General features: G+C 32.2%; 2 protein-coding genes across 10 annotated transcripts in view; both read left to right on the top strand.

The window, feature by feature from the left end:
- Positions 1-1,388: 1,388 nt before the first annotated feature.
- On the top strand, positions 1,389-3,328 carry LOC117108929 (liprin-beta-1-like; the record flags this gene model as incomplete). Its single annotated transcript, XM_033251110.1, is given in 4 exon segments — positions 1,389-1,520; positions 2,227-2,283; positions 2,679-2,741; positions 3,323-3,328. Coding segments are annotated over 4 exon segments (258 nt in total), but the record flags the coding sequence as incomplete, so codon positions are not given.
- Positions 3,329-4,563: 1,235 nt separating this feature from the next.
- LOC117108977 (liprin-beta-1-like) overlaps positions 4,564-17,518 on the top strand; it is a 48,913-nt gene continuing 35,958 nt past the window's right edge. For all 9 annotated transcript variants that reach the window (XM_033251191.1, XM_033251189.1, XM_033251186.1 and 6 more), the window contains exons 1-4: positions 4,564-4,680; positions 6,079-6,264; positions 6,690-6,902; positions 7,335-7,512. In XM_033251191.1, coding sequence (XP_033107082.1) covers positions 4,660-4,680; positions 6,079-6,264; positions 6,690-6,902; positions 7,335-7,512 — 598 coding nt within the window. In that variant the 5' untranslated portion in view covers positions 4,564-4,659. The remainder of the gene's footprint in view (positions 4,681-6,078; positions 6,265-6,689; positions 6,903-7,334; positions 7,513-17,518) is intronic.

The following is a 17,518-nucleotide window of genomic DNA, read 5'->3' as shown; positions in this document are numbered from 1 at the left end:
TTCCTGATGATGACATAATTAATGTCGAAATATTGAATCCCAACACGATGGCGTGTATTTCAATACTTGGAGTATGTATTATACTTTCTTATCTGAGATTAATCAGTGGACCTTTCGGTTTTAGATCCATTATGCTTATGAAAATCAGTGATTGACATTTTATCGAAAATTTCAATTATAAAATATTTCCCTTGCCAGTTATCATACGCATTTAAATAAATAACTATCCTATAATTGTATATATTCTTTCATATTGGAAAACCTACTTTTCATGCATGTTGAATATCATCCAGTTTTAAAATCATTCAGAATAAAGATTATTAAGATCATTAAGGTATAATAGGAATTTTTAATACATGAGCCAGATGACTATGCACTAATTTTTGTGACCATCTTTATGACCATGTGGGATTTGCACGCTACAAACAAAACGAACTCTGAAATTGGTATCGATCACTCCAAGTTTTGAGAAGAAACATCAAATATGGATTAACCTGATTAAACAAAGACACTTAAAATATAACTCACACAGGCAGGTAAAATACAGATGTTTAAGGTAACAAAGACACTTAGCTGTAATACAATCCTCCATGGCGAAGAGAAAAATTCATAACCAAACGCATTAAGATTTATAAAGAGAACATATATTTGATATCCAAATCCATTCAAAAAAGCTCACCCTAATTTACTAATGAACTTGGCTTAGTGTTACGATTTATCTCATAAAGACTTTTTAAATTTTTCATCCAAGACATTATATCAATAACAGGATGGACTTTAATATCCATTGATAGGCCATGACCTACTTTTTAGTCTAATGTGTACAGATGGCATTTGTTTAGAAAGGAACATATCCTCGCATTTCCATTGATTGTATGATGCTACCCTGGGGTTGGAAGTCGAGCAAATGAGCACAATAACTACTAAGTCACCATTCTCCTGTTATTGTCATATTATATTTATTGTTGTTTGCTTTCATTGTTTGTTAATATAAAGTCCTTTTCAAACTATTAAATTTTATTTGTCAAAAACATGTGACATGCCTAAATATGGTCATAATGACATCACATTATAACCATATATAGACACATCATGCCAATATATGGGCATACAACAGTTGCTTGTGTGGACAGAGCTTAATGAACCTGTCTGTAATGTCAATCAAACCTATGTTGCATTTGACATGATTTGAACCCAGGACCCTAATATTTTAAGGCAATCATCTAACCCTCACTACTAAATCACCGTCATACATTGTTTCTTTTTCGACATTGCCCATTTGATTTATGTATGCTATATGAAATGGTATAATGTTGTACAAGTCGTTTTGATTCATAACATTATCATTTCATTTTTTAATGTCAAAATTATTTATTTTTAATTTGTAGGAAATGAGCTTAAGGCATTCATTAGAAAGCCATAAGTTAGACTTAATCGCTGAGATCACAAGCTTGAAGTTACAACTAACTGGTGCCAAGCAAGAGCTAACAGAATGGAAGGAAAAGGCTGCAGACAACCAGGTACATTTAATTACCCTAGATGAATGGTATAGTCCATTTATTTCTAAGGAAAGCATTTTTGTTATCAATTTAACATGAAGTAAGATAATGTTTGAAAATTATGTCAATGTCCGTTGTATTATAATACGAATACTGTGAATGATGTATTATATTGGAAAAAAGTATTCAACAGTTATGAGGGAAATAATATATTAATCATATTTAATATGTTGACTTTTTACAATTTATTTCATTCCCAACACTCTGAATGGTATGGCCCATTTATAGCTTCCCTGGAGAAAATACCTGAGAATGATAAGTCATTAAAGTCAACAATTGAATTTAATGAGGATTATGTTTGGAAATGATGGCCATCTTTTTTTGATTCAGGACATTAACACCTTTACTACTTCACTTATTTACTTAATGCAAATATTATTTTTCAATAAAAAACAAAGATAAGAGAAATATTGATTTTATATAAAATTTTATTGTACACTATTACTTTATTCATGATACAGCTCATCATATTTTTTCTTTGACTCTAGTATTAAAATATTTTATCTTAATGTAATGATCCTTAAAATATATTTGTGATTGGCTGGGATGAGTTGATGTTAATCTAGACAGTTAAATGCCAACAGCTCATTAGATAGTTTTGATTCGAAAATTGTGTAAATTAATGTAAATCTTAATTGAATTCATTATAATAAGTCCTTATTTTCAGGCTTGCTTGATGGAAAAAGAAAAGGAGACGATGCAAGAAAAATACAAAGCAGCACAGGTAGATACACAGATTGAAAAGCAATATCACATTAATTCATTTAAATATGGGAAGATACAGTTTTCTCTTGGTAGCATTCTATAGAGTATCATAAAAAAAAATCTTATGCAGCTTTAAATATTAGGAGTTAACCTCTCTATTATTTACTTAAATTTCTTGTCTTCTGTCATGCAATTGTTAGCAGTATCATATTTTGCAGGGATTCTAGACAAATCTTACTAATTCCCCATCCTTATTACTAACATCATCTGAACTGAAGGCAGGTCTTTTAATTTCTGACCTAATTATTGAGTCAGAATGTGTTCTAGTAACATTAATTAATTAATTAATATTCTATATTGATTAATTAATATTCTATATTCTAACCTCTTGTTCCTTTCCTCCATAAAATTTAGCTGAACATAAATGAATTACATAAGGAGGCCAATGATTGGCAGGAAAAATACATGCATAGTCAGGTGAGCCGACCTAGACTTTGAAATACCAAGAACAGTACCACCACCATGATTACCGCCACCACAACCACCATAACCACCATAAATAGAACCTCTCTTGTTGCCATCATTACACCATCAACAATCTTTCACATTTCCCCTATCACTACCAATAGTACTACCACAATTGCTAACATTATACACACTACTTGGTACTGCCACCATCAACCACCATTCCCGCTGCTACCACCGCTACCATCATTACAAGCTCCATCACAACCACCTTCGTCATTATATCCCATTTAATCATTTCCATAGTAGTGCAAAATTTGACAACAAATTCTCATTTTAATCATACAACATATAATAATAATCAACATCATTCTAATTATCATCATCACTGTCATCATCACCATTACAGTACACCAGCACCTTCAAAACAATATAGGCAACATCTTTTTTCATCATTAGTAGGTATTACCTATGTTTTAAGTAGTTATTTACCTGTTTATTTGCTTTCCAGTTTGCTAAAATCCTACTATACTTACCTGTATTGATAAATTGAGGATTTGGAAATATATGTTTAATTTTTGTTCCACTTTTAGTTTTAGACTTACCTGACCCTTTAGAAATTGTTATCATCATTTATCTGCTAATATGCTTTTGTATAATTATTTTTTGTTATGTCTCACATACTTAACTTGCTTTGATTTTGCTGTCTTCTTTTATTAATATTTTGCTAAGTCTTTCCTCCCTTCATTCCTGCTGAAATGTCTTACAACCTCTATTCACACTCTCAAGTTTTATGAGATTTGCCCATATATAGACATGATGATGTCATATCATACCCATATAAGGGCATGAATATACACCAATAAGTATAATAACTGATATGTACTACTAGGTTTTCTTTCATGTTTATTTGAACAATAATTTTTTTGGAATATATATTTTCAAATGTGATTTTTTATAATGCTGAGCTTATTACAGCTTGCTTTCTAGATGTTTGATTATGTCCTGAGATTTGTCTGCAATGCTTTAGATTTCAAACCAGTAAATGTATATTTATGTGTTTGTAAGAATTTAACTGCATCGTTATGTAGAATCATTATTTGTGGTCCACTTAAAAGTCATCTATATTGTTTAGAATAGTTGTGTCTGTAAGTACCATTGTTGTACCCATTCTTTATATTGTATATCTTTCATTTATATCATATATATATTTCATTTATTTCACAGTGAAATTAAAGGGGCGTTTATTTGAGTGCACGTGTCCATTTTACACCAAATAAATAAATAAACGCCTCCCTCAAGTGAATTCCGCTTCAGAAACCCTTTTAAACAATAAATACTCGGGGCGTATATTCGGATAAAATACGAAATTTCAATCAGTGTCATTTGTTGATAAGTTTGTGTGATTATTTTAAGTAACCTATTCTGTTGATGAGAATTAAATATTATCAACACAGTTTAGCCTAAAGTTCATCTAAAATGCTGTCTCTTATACACATCTAGATGTGTATAAGAGACAGGTATTACGGTACAATCATCATTGTCACCTCAATAATCCCAAATTCAACATGCCTTTCATGATCATTTTGATTAACATCATCATCATCCCACCATAGTCTCATCATCATCATTAACATATTGTCATCATTCTCATGATCATCACCACCACCACCACCATCATGATGATGATCATGATCTTCATTTTCATCCCATCACCACCATCATCATCAAGAGTATTCTTTGGTATCTATATAACATAATATCTTTCAGAGAATATTCGTTGAGGGGGTGCTTCAATTATTTCTCATTTGCTGTCTATATTGCAGCACAAAACCTGTTTTCTCGCTTTTTTTTAAATGTGTTACTTCAAATTTTGTCTCCAAATATAGATGCAGAGGCAGTTAAATTGAAGAAAGCTGTTGAGTCCTTGATGTCTGCCAATGAAGAGAAGGTAAAGTTACTGTATGTTATCTAGCCGAACTCATTCTAGGCAAAGGGGTAGTTACAAATATTTAAGTGCTTGTATCTTTCACACAAATGATGTGTGGTGCTTTGCACTCAAGAGAATAGTCAAACCATTGCTCCTTCCTGAAAAATATTCTAACCATCTCCACTATTTGAGGAATAATTAACATTATCTTCACTCTATGGAAAGTATTTGACCTGTGTCTAAGGTCTAATCTGGAGAATGCTTGAGGACATTCCACCTGTCTCTACACCAACCATCTGTGCTCACTGGAGAATACTTTTCTCTTCCCTGCTTCTTAAGGAATATTCCTGATGTATATTCCCTGTGGAATATTTTACATCTCCACTCCCTGGGAAATACTCCATCCATCTTTACTACACAAGGAAATGTTTTGGCTTGGTTGTGCTGCACATTCACACCATACCGTAACCACATATCCTACACATTAGGTTTAGTGAGCACATAATTTTATAAAATTTTGCAATGTGGCACATTATAGCCAATTGCATGAGAGGTAACAAAGAATGTTTACATTTTGTCTAAGCATAGAAGGGATGTACACGTAGTACCTACAGTAGGTAGGCTACATTACCAATGGTGTGACTTATGCAAAACGACACTTAGCATAAAATGATACTATTATTATGTTCCCGGCTCATCTAAAGTGAGCACATTGGAATGTCATCTTGTTGAGTATCCTAAGTAGGAATTTATGGGATGTACTGTTAGTCACGGCTAAGTGATCACCAAGATAGATGTTGCTATTGGTTGGAAAAAATGCTCAATGCTAAATTATATGCAGATTAACTGGGAATACCATCCAGAGAACTGGCAGGGTTTTATATTTTTGTATGATTGTTTAGGATATTCAGAGTACTAAGTACTTTGAAAAAAATGTACTGGATCAATAAAAATATAGATATTCATGTTAGTGCTGGTGATTTTGATCACAATAAAGATTATGATGACAAATAACAACAAAGTCAGGCATACACTGTCAGACTCATCAAACATTGTTTAATCAAACCTTTTGATAGTGCCAAGTTTTAGACAGTAGCATTGATAGAGGAGGTGGGTGGGGCAGGTGGGGCAAGCCACTAGGGCGGAAAAAAATAGGTAAAAAGTGATTTTTTAAAAATTCCACTGATGAAGGTGACCTGTGTGGTCGAAAGCTTGTGTGTCAATAAAATTTGTTAGTCGGTCTTCAATTTACTGATTGAAAAATGTCATGTATTTTGGACGACTACATTTAATTTAGACATAAAGACAACTGATCAGACAAAGTTAATTGTCAAACTCATGCTCAGATTTTTCAGGAATTTGTAGTTGTATCTAACAGACAAAAATCTGCACAAGTAATTTTACACTGTCTTCTTCCAGGAATTGAAGATTGAAGAACTTCGCCAGAGCATTAACAAGTACAAGCGTATACAGGATATGGTGATCATATCTCAAGGCAACCAGAAAGGACTGGATCTTCAAGAGGAAGAAGAGTTGCAGCTGGACAGTAGCCCGTCAGTCAGCTCCGCTGGTAATCTCGACCAAGATGACCATGTCAGAGATGAGGTATGACTGCATGCACGAATGAGAAAGTATAGTACATACTCCAAAAACTGAAAGGTCTACTGATTAATCTGATAAGATCGTAAAATACATACTCCAATTATCGAAATGCATGCCATCGTGTCGGGATTCAATATTTCGACATTAATTATGTCATTATCAGGAATGATGATGACATAATTATTGTTGAAATATTGGATCCCGACACGATGGCGTACATTTTGATACTTGCAGTATGTATTGTACTATCATATATACTCCAAGTATTGAAATGCATGCCATCGTGTTTGGATTTAATATTTCAACATTAATTATGTCATCATCAGGAATACATGCATGCACCTATCAAGGATATATCATATGATATATAAAGATATTATCTTGATTAAAAACAACTTTGCATTTAAAAAAATTTTTGCTTGAAATAGGAACGTCACCAAGCAACTCTCCATATAAACCTTGCCGGACCAACTGCCACATCAACGCCTATCAATGCACCAATCCCACCCCCTGTGTCAGACGATGGCCTGATTCGCCCCCGAACACTAGAAATACTTAGTCATGAAGACGACTATGGACAGCAGGTGCGCTCGTCCAGTATGGACAATATGAAGAGACCTCATCTATCGACAACAGAAAAGGTAGGTAGAAGGATGGATTGTACATACTTATTATATGTTGAAGCATCATATTGGCTAAATGCTGTTGTGAAAAGGAAGTTGAGTATCTAAGTAGATGGAATAAATGCCATTAGGTCAGTGTTTCAAGTGATGGTGTTGATTTAAGGAACCAAAGAAGAGTTGATGTGTGCTGTATCAACTGATTGTTTTTATGTATGTATAGAATTACTATTTGCTAAGCTAAATAAAAACATGAACACAGTCCTTCAAATCAGTAAAAACATAATCATTTTGATCTTTAGAATTTGATAACTGATTTCATCCCATTAAATAAAAAATCTAATGTTCCAATTTAATTTTTTAGGATTTCCCAAGATTTGCCACAAACCACATGTTCTTAAATTAGATAAATTTATAAATCAATAAAAATTGGTTGCTTCTCTTTTTTTGTAGTATGCGGCTGCTGGTGTCTACAGCACCCTACCATCACCAAAAACTCGCAACTTCTTGGACGTCCATCACTCGGAACCAACAACGCCCGAGAGAATGAAGAGGAACAAGACCAGAATATCTTTTGGAAGAGGGATCTTCAAACGAAGCACCAACAAGATGCAGAGCGCCCCCAATCTGAGTAAGTTTACATTTTATTTCATTTATTCTTTACAGGCATCGAGGGATTAACATGACCTTGAAGTGGGCGGCTTTGGGGTGGTCCTAAGCAGCTATTCTTACGACAAGTGGAGGAAAAGGACATCTCATTTTTCCATTTCTAAAGTGCAACATTACTGCTTGAAATGAATGGATTCTGGCAATATGCAAATTTATATGATTTATTGATTGATTGATTATTTGATTGATTAATAAGAAGTTGGCCAGGACCATCTAAAATGCATGTAAATTTTCAACTCTGAAAATCAACTTTATTTTAAACATTAGTTTTCATACCAATAGGAAATCATCTACTCACATAAGATGATTTGTGTTTGCTGCCCTCTATTTTCAGTTTGTGGATTATTAGCTGATGCAGCTATTTTTAGGATACAGTTACAAATTGTATAGTTGTACAATTTTTACATTGTTTTATTTGAAAATTTTTCTGGTTATCTGTTCACCATAGAGTATTTTTATATTATTAATTCTTTTTTACATTATAAGTCTGCTTTAAATACCCCAATGAAATGCACAAAGCAAGAATTTTCAAATATTAAAAACCTGAAAATGTTATTCCTATAATGATAAATAAAATTGTTTGTGTTATATAATCCGGCATATTGTGTTCAGTGATGCATATCGATTTTTCTTTGTATACTTTCGTTAGTGAGTTATCAGATCTTTTCACATAGTGCACATAAACAGTAATTTATTTGAATTTTCATTACCGATAAATGAGCCGTATGGTTAATAACCATATTGTTACAATTTTTTAAAAGCACTTTGAGTATTATTAATATAATATGCTATACAGACCTAAGCTATGCCTATTCAAATTGAATAAAGTAATTTCCTTTGTCATTGTATATTTGAAATTTATAATTTTTTATGGTGGTGGTTACTTGTACTTTTAAAGTAGATTGGAATTGATGTACATACATACTATTACGTTTACAATTTAGGCTCTATACCTTGATATCGGGGGCTCAAATCTACATTCTTTGACTTTTGGTCTTTAAAGCAAAACACTACATCTAAACGCTTTCCATTTCATACGTCCTTGGGCACTTCTAATTTAAATATCTAAAACTACGTTTACAGTAATTAGTCTAATTGAGGTTGAGTGGGATGGCCATATGGATAGTTAACACATTAACACAAACACCAATTTTTACGTTACCATTACTATGGTAATACTTTTAAATAGAAGGTAAATAATTATCTATTTTTGCCTTATAAAGCCATATACAGGAAGACAAATCATTTGGTACACCAGTACTTAGCATGTATTCTATTAAGTATAATGATGAGTATATTTTATGCTCCTTTAGTACATTGATATAATTGTGCATTAAGCTTCAATGTTTATGTAGTTCTGCAAACACGGAAAGTAATAGCCTCTGCAATCATGGAAAGTAATAGCCTAAATATTTTTATGTAGGAACGGTTTGGCACAGCGGTTGGGGTTCTTCTTAACCTTGAAGTCGGAGGTTCAATCCTTCGCTGTGCATTTTGCTTGTGTCCTTAGGCAAGGCACTTTACCTATGGTTGTCTCTCTCCACCCGGGAGTACAAGTGCTTGCCTAGTAGACTCAAAAACAAAATGCACTGATTACAGCTGCAACATTATGGAATCTTTCCAGGGAGCTCAGTATGTGTTCCATACTGTAAAACCTTGAATTGAAACCCTGGGTTTCTTCATTTATGTTTGCAAACTTTGGATGTGCTTCTTTTCGAGACCACTTTTGCTTTTTCTCAAAATGAATGCTGTAAATTTGGGGATTTAGTATTATAAAACAATAAATAAGGCCACTATAACATCAATCTGCATTATGGAGTGTACTATCCGTCATTAAATCACCTAAACTACTGTATAAACCAATTTATTTTGTTTCTTTGAAATTCATGTACAGTGTATGTACTGTATTATCATGAAAAGAAGTCTACGCTATCTTGAAAAGAAGCCCATTTTGCAAACTGAAGAGGTGGGCTTAAATTCGAGATGGGCTTCTTCTTGAGATTAAGCCCAGTGTTTTTACCGTATGTGCTTGATCCAATGCGGGGGTTGCAGGGGTAATAATGTGAAGCGCTTAGAGACCTTGTTGGCGTTAAGCGCTATATAAGTCTAACATATTATTATTATTATTATTAATTATGTGGTCCAAGTGTCTGTGTGCGTGATGGTTAAGATGTGCAATATCAAACCCAAGTCTAAAGCCCTGCCCATGTGACATGCCTAAATATGGTCATGATGACATCACATCATGACCATATATAGGCACAACAGTTCCACATTTCCATATCGCCAAATGTGTGAGAATTATAAAAATAATTTGATCATTTTTTGTCTAATGTCACGTTTGTCTTAGTCATCATATATCAAACAAATTGTGTTCTATTTGTATAGAAGTAGTAATTATATTTTATGATTTAAGTGATTGACTTAATTTGTTTATTCATACATAGTATGTATAGTGTGTAGTTTTTATGTAGCATAGATCTCACTTATACCATTTGTTTACTTATTTAAATTCACCACTCAAAAATAATTTCAAATCTAAAAAACACAAATAAATGTCATAGTACTTTGTGTTAAACCTTTACAAATTGTTGCTGACGATATGTTTTGTGAAATTTATTATTTATTTCGTATTTTTGACACTCCTGTTTAATTGTCCAATATATCACTGGGAAATTAGAATATAACATTTAAGAAGAAATTTTATTCATTTTGAAATATATATTTTGTTAATTGTTATATATTTTTCTTCTTGTTAAATTGTCTGATAGGTATATAAAAAAAAACTTAGATAACTTTGAACTTTTCATATTTTAAGGAACTTATCATCTTTGTTAGTCTCATTTTACAGAGTGGAATTTATGCATTAAAATGATGCTATGGAATGCCAACAGCTGTGATGTTTGCTTCTGTTCCTAGGTCCTGTGATCTGGTAATCCTGTGTTATTACTCATATCTAATCAAAAACATAATTCTTAACAATCATAATTATTCAAATTTTAACTATGACTTGGTGGCAAGGATAGCTGCCTTTATTTCTAGGCTACTGGGTTCAAATCATTCAATTGACACAATATTTTTGCTCATGACAAAAAAACTTTTTTTTTTTTGGTGATGGAACTATTTTCTCAATATCAAATGGATAATCCTTGTATTTTCTCAATGATTTTATATAACTGTACCAGTTTAAAAAGCAAAATGTGAGTATTGAATATGCTTATAATTTAAGACAGAATAATAACAAAAACTAAACTAAAATTATATGGATAATACCAATAAACCATTGATTAAATGTTTTCTATCATATTTGATAATAATTTAGTAATAATCTATCATCATTATAAATATGATCTTGCACTCACTTGGCTCGTTCTACTTCAAATTCCCAATTGTGCTAAGATGCTCGCTGACATTGCTTTCGTATCACTTCTGAATACCCAAGAGAAGTCAATTAAACCCAATTGTCTTACAGCAAATTTAACTTCAACTATGGATCATTAGGAGCCTAATTAATGAGTAGAAATTTTCTTGATTCATGAGAAAATGATAATTATATGCAAACAATTGAGGGAGGATTTTAGCTTTAGCTACTTCATCAGCCCATGTACATATTCAGCTTTGTTTCGTACCATATCAAAATTCATTTTAAACCTCATGATGTTTTGGCTTCAACAGTATCTCTGGAGCCTCTGGCCATTGTGAACTAAGGCATTTTATGTCTGGATAAATAAAGTAAATTAAATCTAATCATATTGGAGTATAGGGATGTAGTAGTTAATACATTTTTTTGGTAAATTTAGATTATAACTAGTAAAGTATTCTGTAAGTAAATTATTATAGGAAATAATTAAATAATTTATAGTATTACTTTAGTAGCTTGGTGGCTAAGGTGCTGGCCTTTCAATTCCATGCTCCTGGGTCCAAATCTTGATCACATGATTTTTTTGTTCTGGTAACTAAACATCTTCCCACTATCTAAGCTTTATATTGGTCTGGTATAGAAAAATTGGATATGGTATGAGATATTCGACAAAATTTATTAAAAGAAAACATTAAGAGACAGAATAAAATTATAGGAATTTAAGGAAATACTATAAATTAACCCATTAGATTAAAAGTAAACATGAGCCAATGAGAGATAGTTAATTTTATGAACGAAATGGAACAATGCGAAGTGCTCAAATTGAGGTTCAAGATCTTTGAGTTGCCCTTAGGGCAAGAAATGAAAAGCTGAGTGAAAAACAAATAAAAAAGAAGACCTCATCTATATAGTCAACAAAAGGACAAAGAAATAGGTCAAATTCTAAACATAAAAGAACATTATCAAGCTGTTAGAGGTAGAACAATAGGGATTAACCAGTTGAAAAACTCTGATAGACTAGCATACTGTGTATGGCTATCATTTTTCACTAGTATGCCATCTATCAGAATAATAAAAAGGATAGATATAAATTATAATATAATAATTATATGTATTCAAGTATATTATAATAAATGTATATGTAGCATTGATTTATTATTTTAAAAAATTGCTCAATTTTTAATGACAGATATTGACAAATGAACGAGAATTCAGTCCATTCTCCAATTTGTCCGTCGTCTTTCTTTATAATAGATCGTTTTATTTCTTACATATGCTAATGATGTATTGCTACTATTATAATTTCTTTTCTTCATTATAAAGATTTTAACAATGTCAACAGTATTTACTCAGCATAAGCATACCCTAGAGAAAGAATGATTTTATTGAGAATTTGTATGTTAATATTTCAGACATTTTAATTTAGCTAATTTCTCTGTGAATTATACTTCCTAATCTTTCCAACTTCAGTTTCATAAAATCTGTTAATTTAGTAATCTGATTGCAATTACCTTTGGAGTCAATTACCAATTACATCAGCCAACCAGCTCAGAGGTTCTAGACTTTCTGTCTAAAAATAGCTAAGACATCATCAATATTTTAACAATAAAATCAGTCAAGCGTGAAGCAGTGAGAGAAGGAGTTTGGACTTATGTGCCAGACCATGGTGCGTGCATGTTGAAACCAAAACATATTTGTTGTCAAGTGAGCCACAGTGCCATAGTCTACATCTCTGTCAGGCTATTTTTTGAATGTCAAAGGTCGCTGTGAACTTGGGACTTGGATCATAGTGTTTGGTAAAAGGTAAGCACTGAGCGGTAGTGATCTCTTCCGTAATAATAAGCCTGCTGTTGATTTATCCTACCGTGTGGTGGTAGAGTTACAGACACATTGTATCGTGGTAGCTTAGAAGGATACATCTACTGATACTTATGTGAGTTGAAATATTAATTTCTATTCATGTTGTAAACATTGACACTTGCTCATTTGGAATTCAAGACAACATTTATAGGGTTAAATATAGTAGTAACGTAATGCTTTAACTAATATAGGTTTAGTTATGCTTCTTGAACTTGCTAATTTAGTAAGTAAACAAATTAAATTTTTTAGGATTCATGTTATTCTGACAAAACTACATCAGAAACAAGTAAATTGAAAATCAAGCGCCTTGAGCACTTTAGTGGAGATGTGCGCTTAATAAATCTTATTATTATTATTAAATCTCTTGCTATATACCAGTGACTTCATATTGTACAATTGCTGTCATAAAAGCACAGTAGTTGTGTTTGCTACACCACCATTTTAAAACTATTAGCAATACCAATAAGTTATACTAGTAAAAATACTTTTTTTTTCTATATAAATAGTTCTTTTACAACCATACTTTGGCATATTCTATTAATACCTGTATGACATTTTGTCATAATGGAGACGATTATGTATAGCATTTTATGATCATAGGTAAAGGTTCATATGATGAAAACTACTATTGTGAGGCTGGTTCCAGAGTAAGACAAGAACTGTCTGATGAGATCACAGATGAGGATTGCTTATTTAGTGAGTACATCTGAATAGGATTATAATTACTTTTCAATCAATAATAAAATCAATTAAGTTTTTGCAGATGTTCAGGCTTTATACTATAAAAATGCTTAAAATTGACCAATAGCCATTTAAAGCCAGGTTCCAGAGGGATATGTTGTACAACTGAATTTTCTAAGAAACAAAAACTGTGTTTGACAAGAAAGTTGGAAATGATTGATGAGATACAGATTTATGAATATTTAAAAAATGGGAAGAAAAGCGGGTAAACACCCTTTTTCCTCATCTCATCTCCTCTCTTCCCCCCGCAGTTTTCCCCCCCCCCCCTAATCTGTATCTCATTAACCTCCCCAAGTTTTTCTTCAGACACAATTTTGTGTCTTAGAAAAATAAGTTGTACATATCAACAATTTTTTTCCCTTCCGAGCCTGGCTTTAAGGGTCTCTGCAAAAAATCTAGCAAAATTATTATTTTTACATCTGAATATATCAAGAAAAATATATAATAATATTGATAATAAAAACTTTATTTAATCACGGAAACAAGGCTGTGAAGGCATTGTGCAAATCAAACAAAATAGAAATTAAAACAAAATGGTAAAAATAGAGTAATTACACCTTGCAATCACATTACTGAATGAAACTTAATGTTAACTATCCGAAATGTTAACTGTAATACTTTTGACTAATTTTTTTTTTCATTTTAAAATTAGAAACAGTATTTGAGTTTCTGAATTCATCACTAAGTTCATTCCATAATTTAGCACCTCTGTACGAAAGCTACATTTCTTATAATCTGTTCTTGGTTTGGGTAATGTTAAATTTTTTTAGATCTGGTGTCATAGGGACATTCTTTAATATGGAATCTGCTTGTAGGCAAGTTGGTGCTAAATTAATAGTTATTTTGAACATAGTGATGATATCTCATTCTAATTTTCAGTTGGAAAGTAATAAAATACTCATCTAGAAAGTAAACAATTTAAATGTTGTTTTTTTAACTCATCGTAGATTGTTTGTTTGAATGATTAAATTCTTTAGCAACTGAAAGTTTGAAATTGCATCATTGTTAGCCATTGTTTGCACACTCAATTGTATGTGTACTTGCTAAGGCAGGTAAATCTCCAATTTATATATCACATTATCAGAATCAACAAAGACAGTTGACTTTATACTAAAACGAATGAGACAGTTATGTTGTGCGTGTATGCAAAGTATGTAGACACGTTTGAAAATTGATGCTGAAAGGTCCGTTGATTGGTATCTAATGCAATGAGCTTTTATTGAGATGAAAACATCTGAAATACATCATAGGAGCATGGAAGCTGTGTCCAGGCTATCAAATTTGCTTTGACAGAAAAACTATTGTATGCCCATATATAGTCATGATGTGCCTATATATGGTCATGATGTGATGTCATCATGACCATATTTAGGCATGTCACATGGCTTTGATGATGATATATGGCTGTGTATCTTCATTACGTGCTCATATTAGGAATGCTGTTTTTGATATGTTTTTAATGATGACTATCTGCTACTTAAATGTGAGAATAATAGAAATTGTAAAATTAGATTGTTGAAGATGGATCGTTGCTACTTAAGTCACAAATGTAATGATGATAAAATGTTATGGCATTTAATTGGATAGCTTGACGGGTTACGGTTTCTTTTTCTCCTCGATGTTGGACAAAGTGAAATGTTGAATTATTTAATTATGAGTTATTGGAAATACAAGAGTAATTAAATGAGTTATGACTAATCACTAACAAGCCTAATTAATGTTTGTCAAGGGTCAACATGTAAACTAGTAGATGGATACCAAACTACGTACTTAGATTGGGTCAATCTCTCATTCTGGTCGATGATGGAATTCCAGTTGCCATTATTTAATGGTATATTATTGTTGATATTGTTTTTGCTGTTTTAAAACGTCGTTATTTTCATATTTTAGGGGACAACACATACTTACTGTATGTGCAATATTTTTTATAAGAAAAAATAATTATTGTCATCTTGTTGAAAATGTTCACAAAATAAAAAAAACCTGCAGTAGTCTAAAGGTAAAGTGGTATGAAGATGACACTAGCATACCATTGGTATGAGGATGACATTGTTTTCCATCGGTATGAAGATGACACTTGCATACCATTGGTATGAGGATGACACTGTTTTCCATTGGTATGAAGATGACACTTGCATACCATTGGTATGATAATGACACTTGTACACCATCGGTATGAAGATGACACTTTCATACCATTGGTATGAGGATGACACTTGTTTTGCATTGGTATGAAGATGACACTTGTATACCATTGGTATGATAATGACACTTGTACACCATCGATATGAAGATGACACTTGTATACCATTGGTATGATAATGACACTTGTACACCATTGGTATGAAGATGACACTTGCATACCATTGGTATGAGGATGACACTTGTTTTGCATTGGTATGAAGATGACACTTGTATACCATTGGTATGATAATGACACTTGTACACCATCGGTATGAAGATGACACTTGCATACCATTGGTATGAGGATGACACTTGTTTTGCATTGGTATGAAGATGACACTTGTATACCATTGGTATGATAATGACACTTGTACACCATCGATATGAAGATGACACTTGTATACCATTGGTACCATCTGTGTAGAGTATGGATGATACTTGTGTATTATCAGAATGGGGGGAGACACTTTTACCTTAGTATGAGGATGATATTTGCGTACTGTTGGTATGAGGATGACATGTATTTTTTAATTTTTTTTTATTTTATTTTTTTAAATGACACTTATATGATTCACAGGGTTTGAAAACCATAAAAACATAATTCGCATAGCAACAATCAATAACTCATTATTATAATAAATTTTATCTAATTCGTGACAGCCATCAGGCCATTAATGTGATATGAATAAAAATTTAAGGGTTTTAAAAAGGTAATCAACTCCCTTGATGGACAAGTTGCGGAAATTGGATTGGTATAACTTGTTTTACTACATTTCAGTTGTCAACATGATGCATCAGCTGTAACCTTGACTGATAGGGAACGTTCTTAATGTTGCTGAGTGGACCTTGACTTGCGTAATTTACTTGATTTGCTCATATTGATTTCAAAAGGACTTCTATGAAAGTCTCCATTTTCCTGAAAAAATTCTTTGATGTATTTTCAAAGTGAAGTTAATAGTTCTAATGAAAGGATGTTGTATTTTTATACACTTAAGTATACTTGTATATATTTTATATTTCCAGTAGGCCTAAAGGACCACAGGTTTTGAACTGGGAATAAAAACTTTATGTAATGAAGGATTCGTAGAGTACAGTATTGGCCTTCATATTGTGAGAGGCACATCAGTGATGGTTAAAAATACTCACTTTCTGAGATGTTCCTACGACTTGCAGTGAGACTGGGGGACAGAGGACCAAATTTATTTCCAGAATGGAACCAATGACCTTATGTCCTCTCGAGACTATCAAAATTTGGTTGACAAAAACATGTGACATGCCTAAATATGGTCATGATGACATCACACCATGACTATATTTAGGCACATCATGACTATATATAGGCATACAACAATTTTTTGTCAAAGAAAATCTAGACAGAGCGTTATGATTGAAAGGCAATCATTTTTACCATCTAACCACTTATTCACAGCTGAAATAAGCCATGATTTCATATGTAGTTAAATAAGTCCATAACTCCATTTTATCTCATATTTAGCCTTATTAGTATATTCTTTTATATTTAACCACTGATGCTTATGAAGCAGTGGTTTGTTTAAAGTCCATGAATGATTTCAAATATAGTTAGTCTATTCAGTCAAGTCTGATATTATGATCTACCTGGTAGATTGTCAAATCCAATTTATTATATTTGTTTCAATACAATACTATCATAGTATAGCTAAATATTGTATAAATTAACTGTTATGGTCCAAATGGAAATACAATATAATATCACAAAGCATTGCATTTGTATGCTATATGTGAATTAATCTCTGATGATATAGAATTATTTCCCTGATATTATTGCTCTATATAATGATTT

The sequence above is a fragment of the Anneissia japonica genome, unplaced genomic scaffold (genome assembly GCF_011630105.1).
Source record: "Anneissia japonica isolate Jap-2015-1 unplaced genomic scaffold, ASM1163010v1 scaffold987_len1640505_cov201, whole genome shotgun sequence".
In the NCBI taxonomy this organism is placed as follows: Eukaryota; Metazoa; Echinodermata; class Crinoidea; order Comatulida; family Comatulidae; genus Anneissia; species Anneissia japonica.
This window is presented reverse-complemented; position numbering and strand designations above follow the sequence as displayed.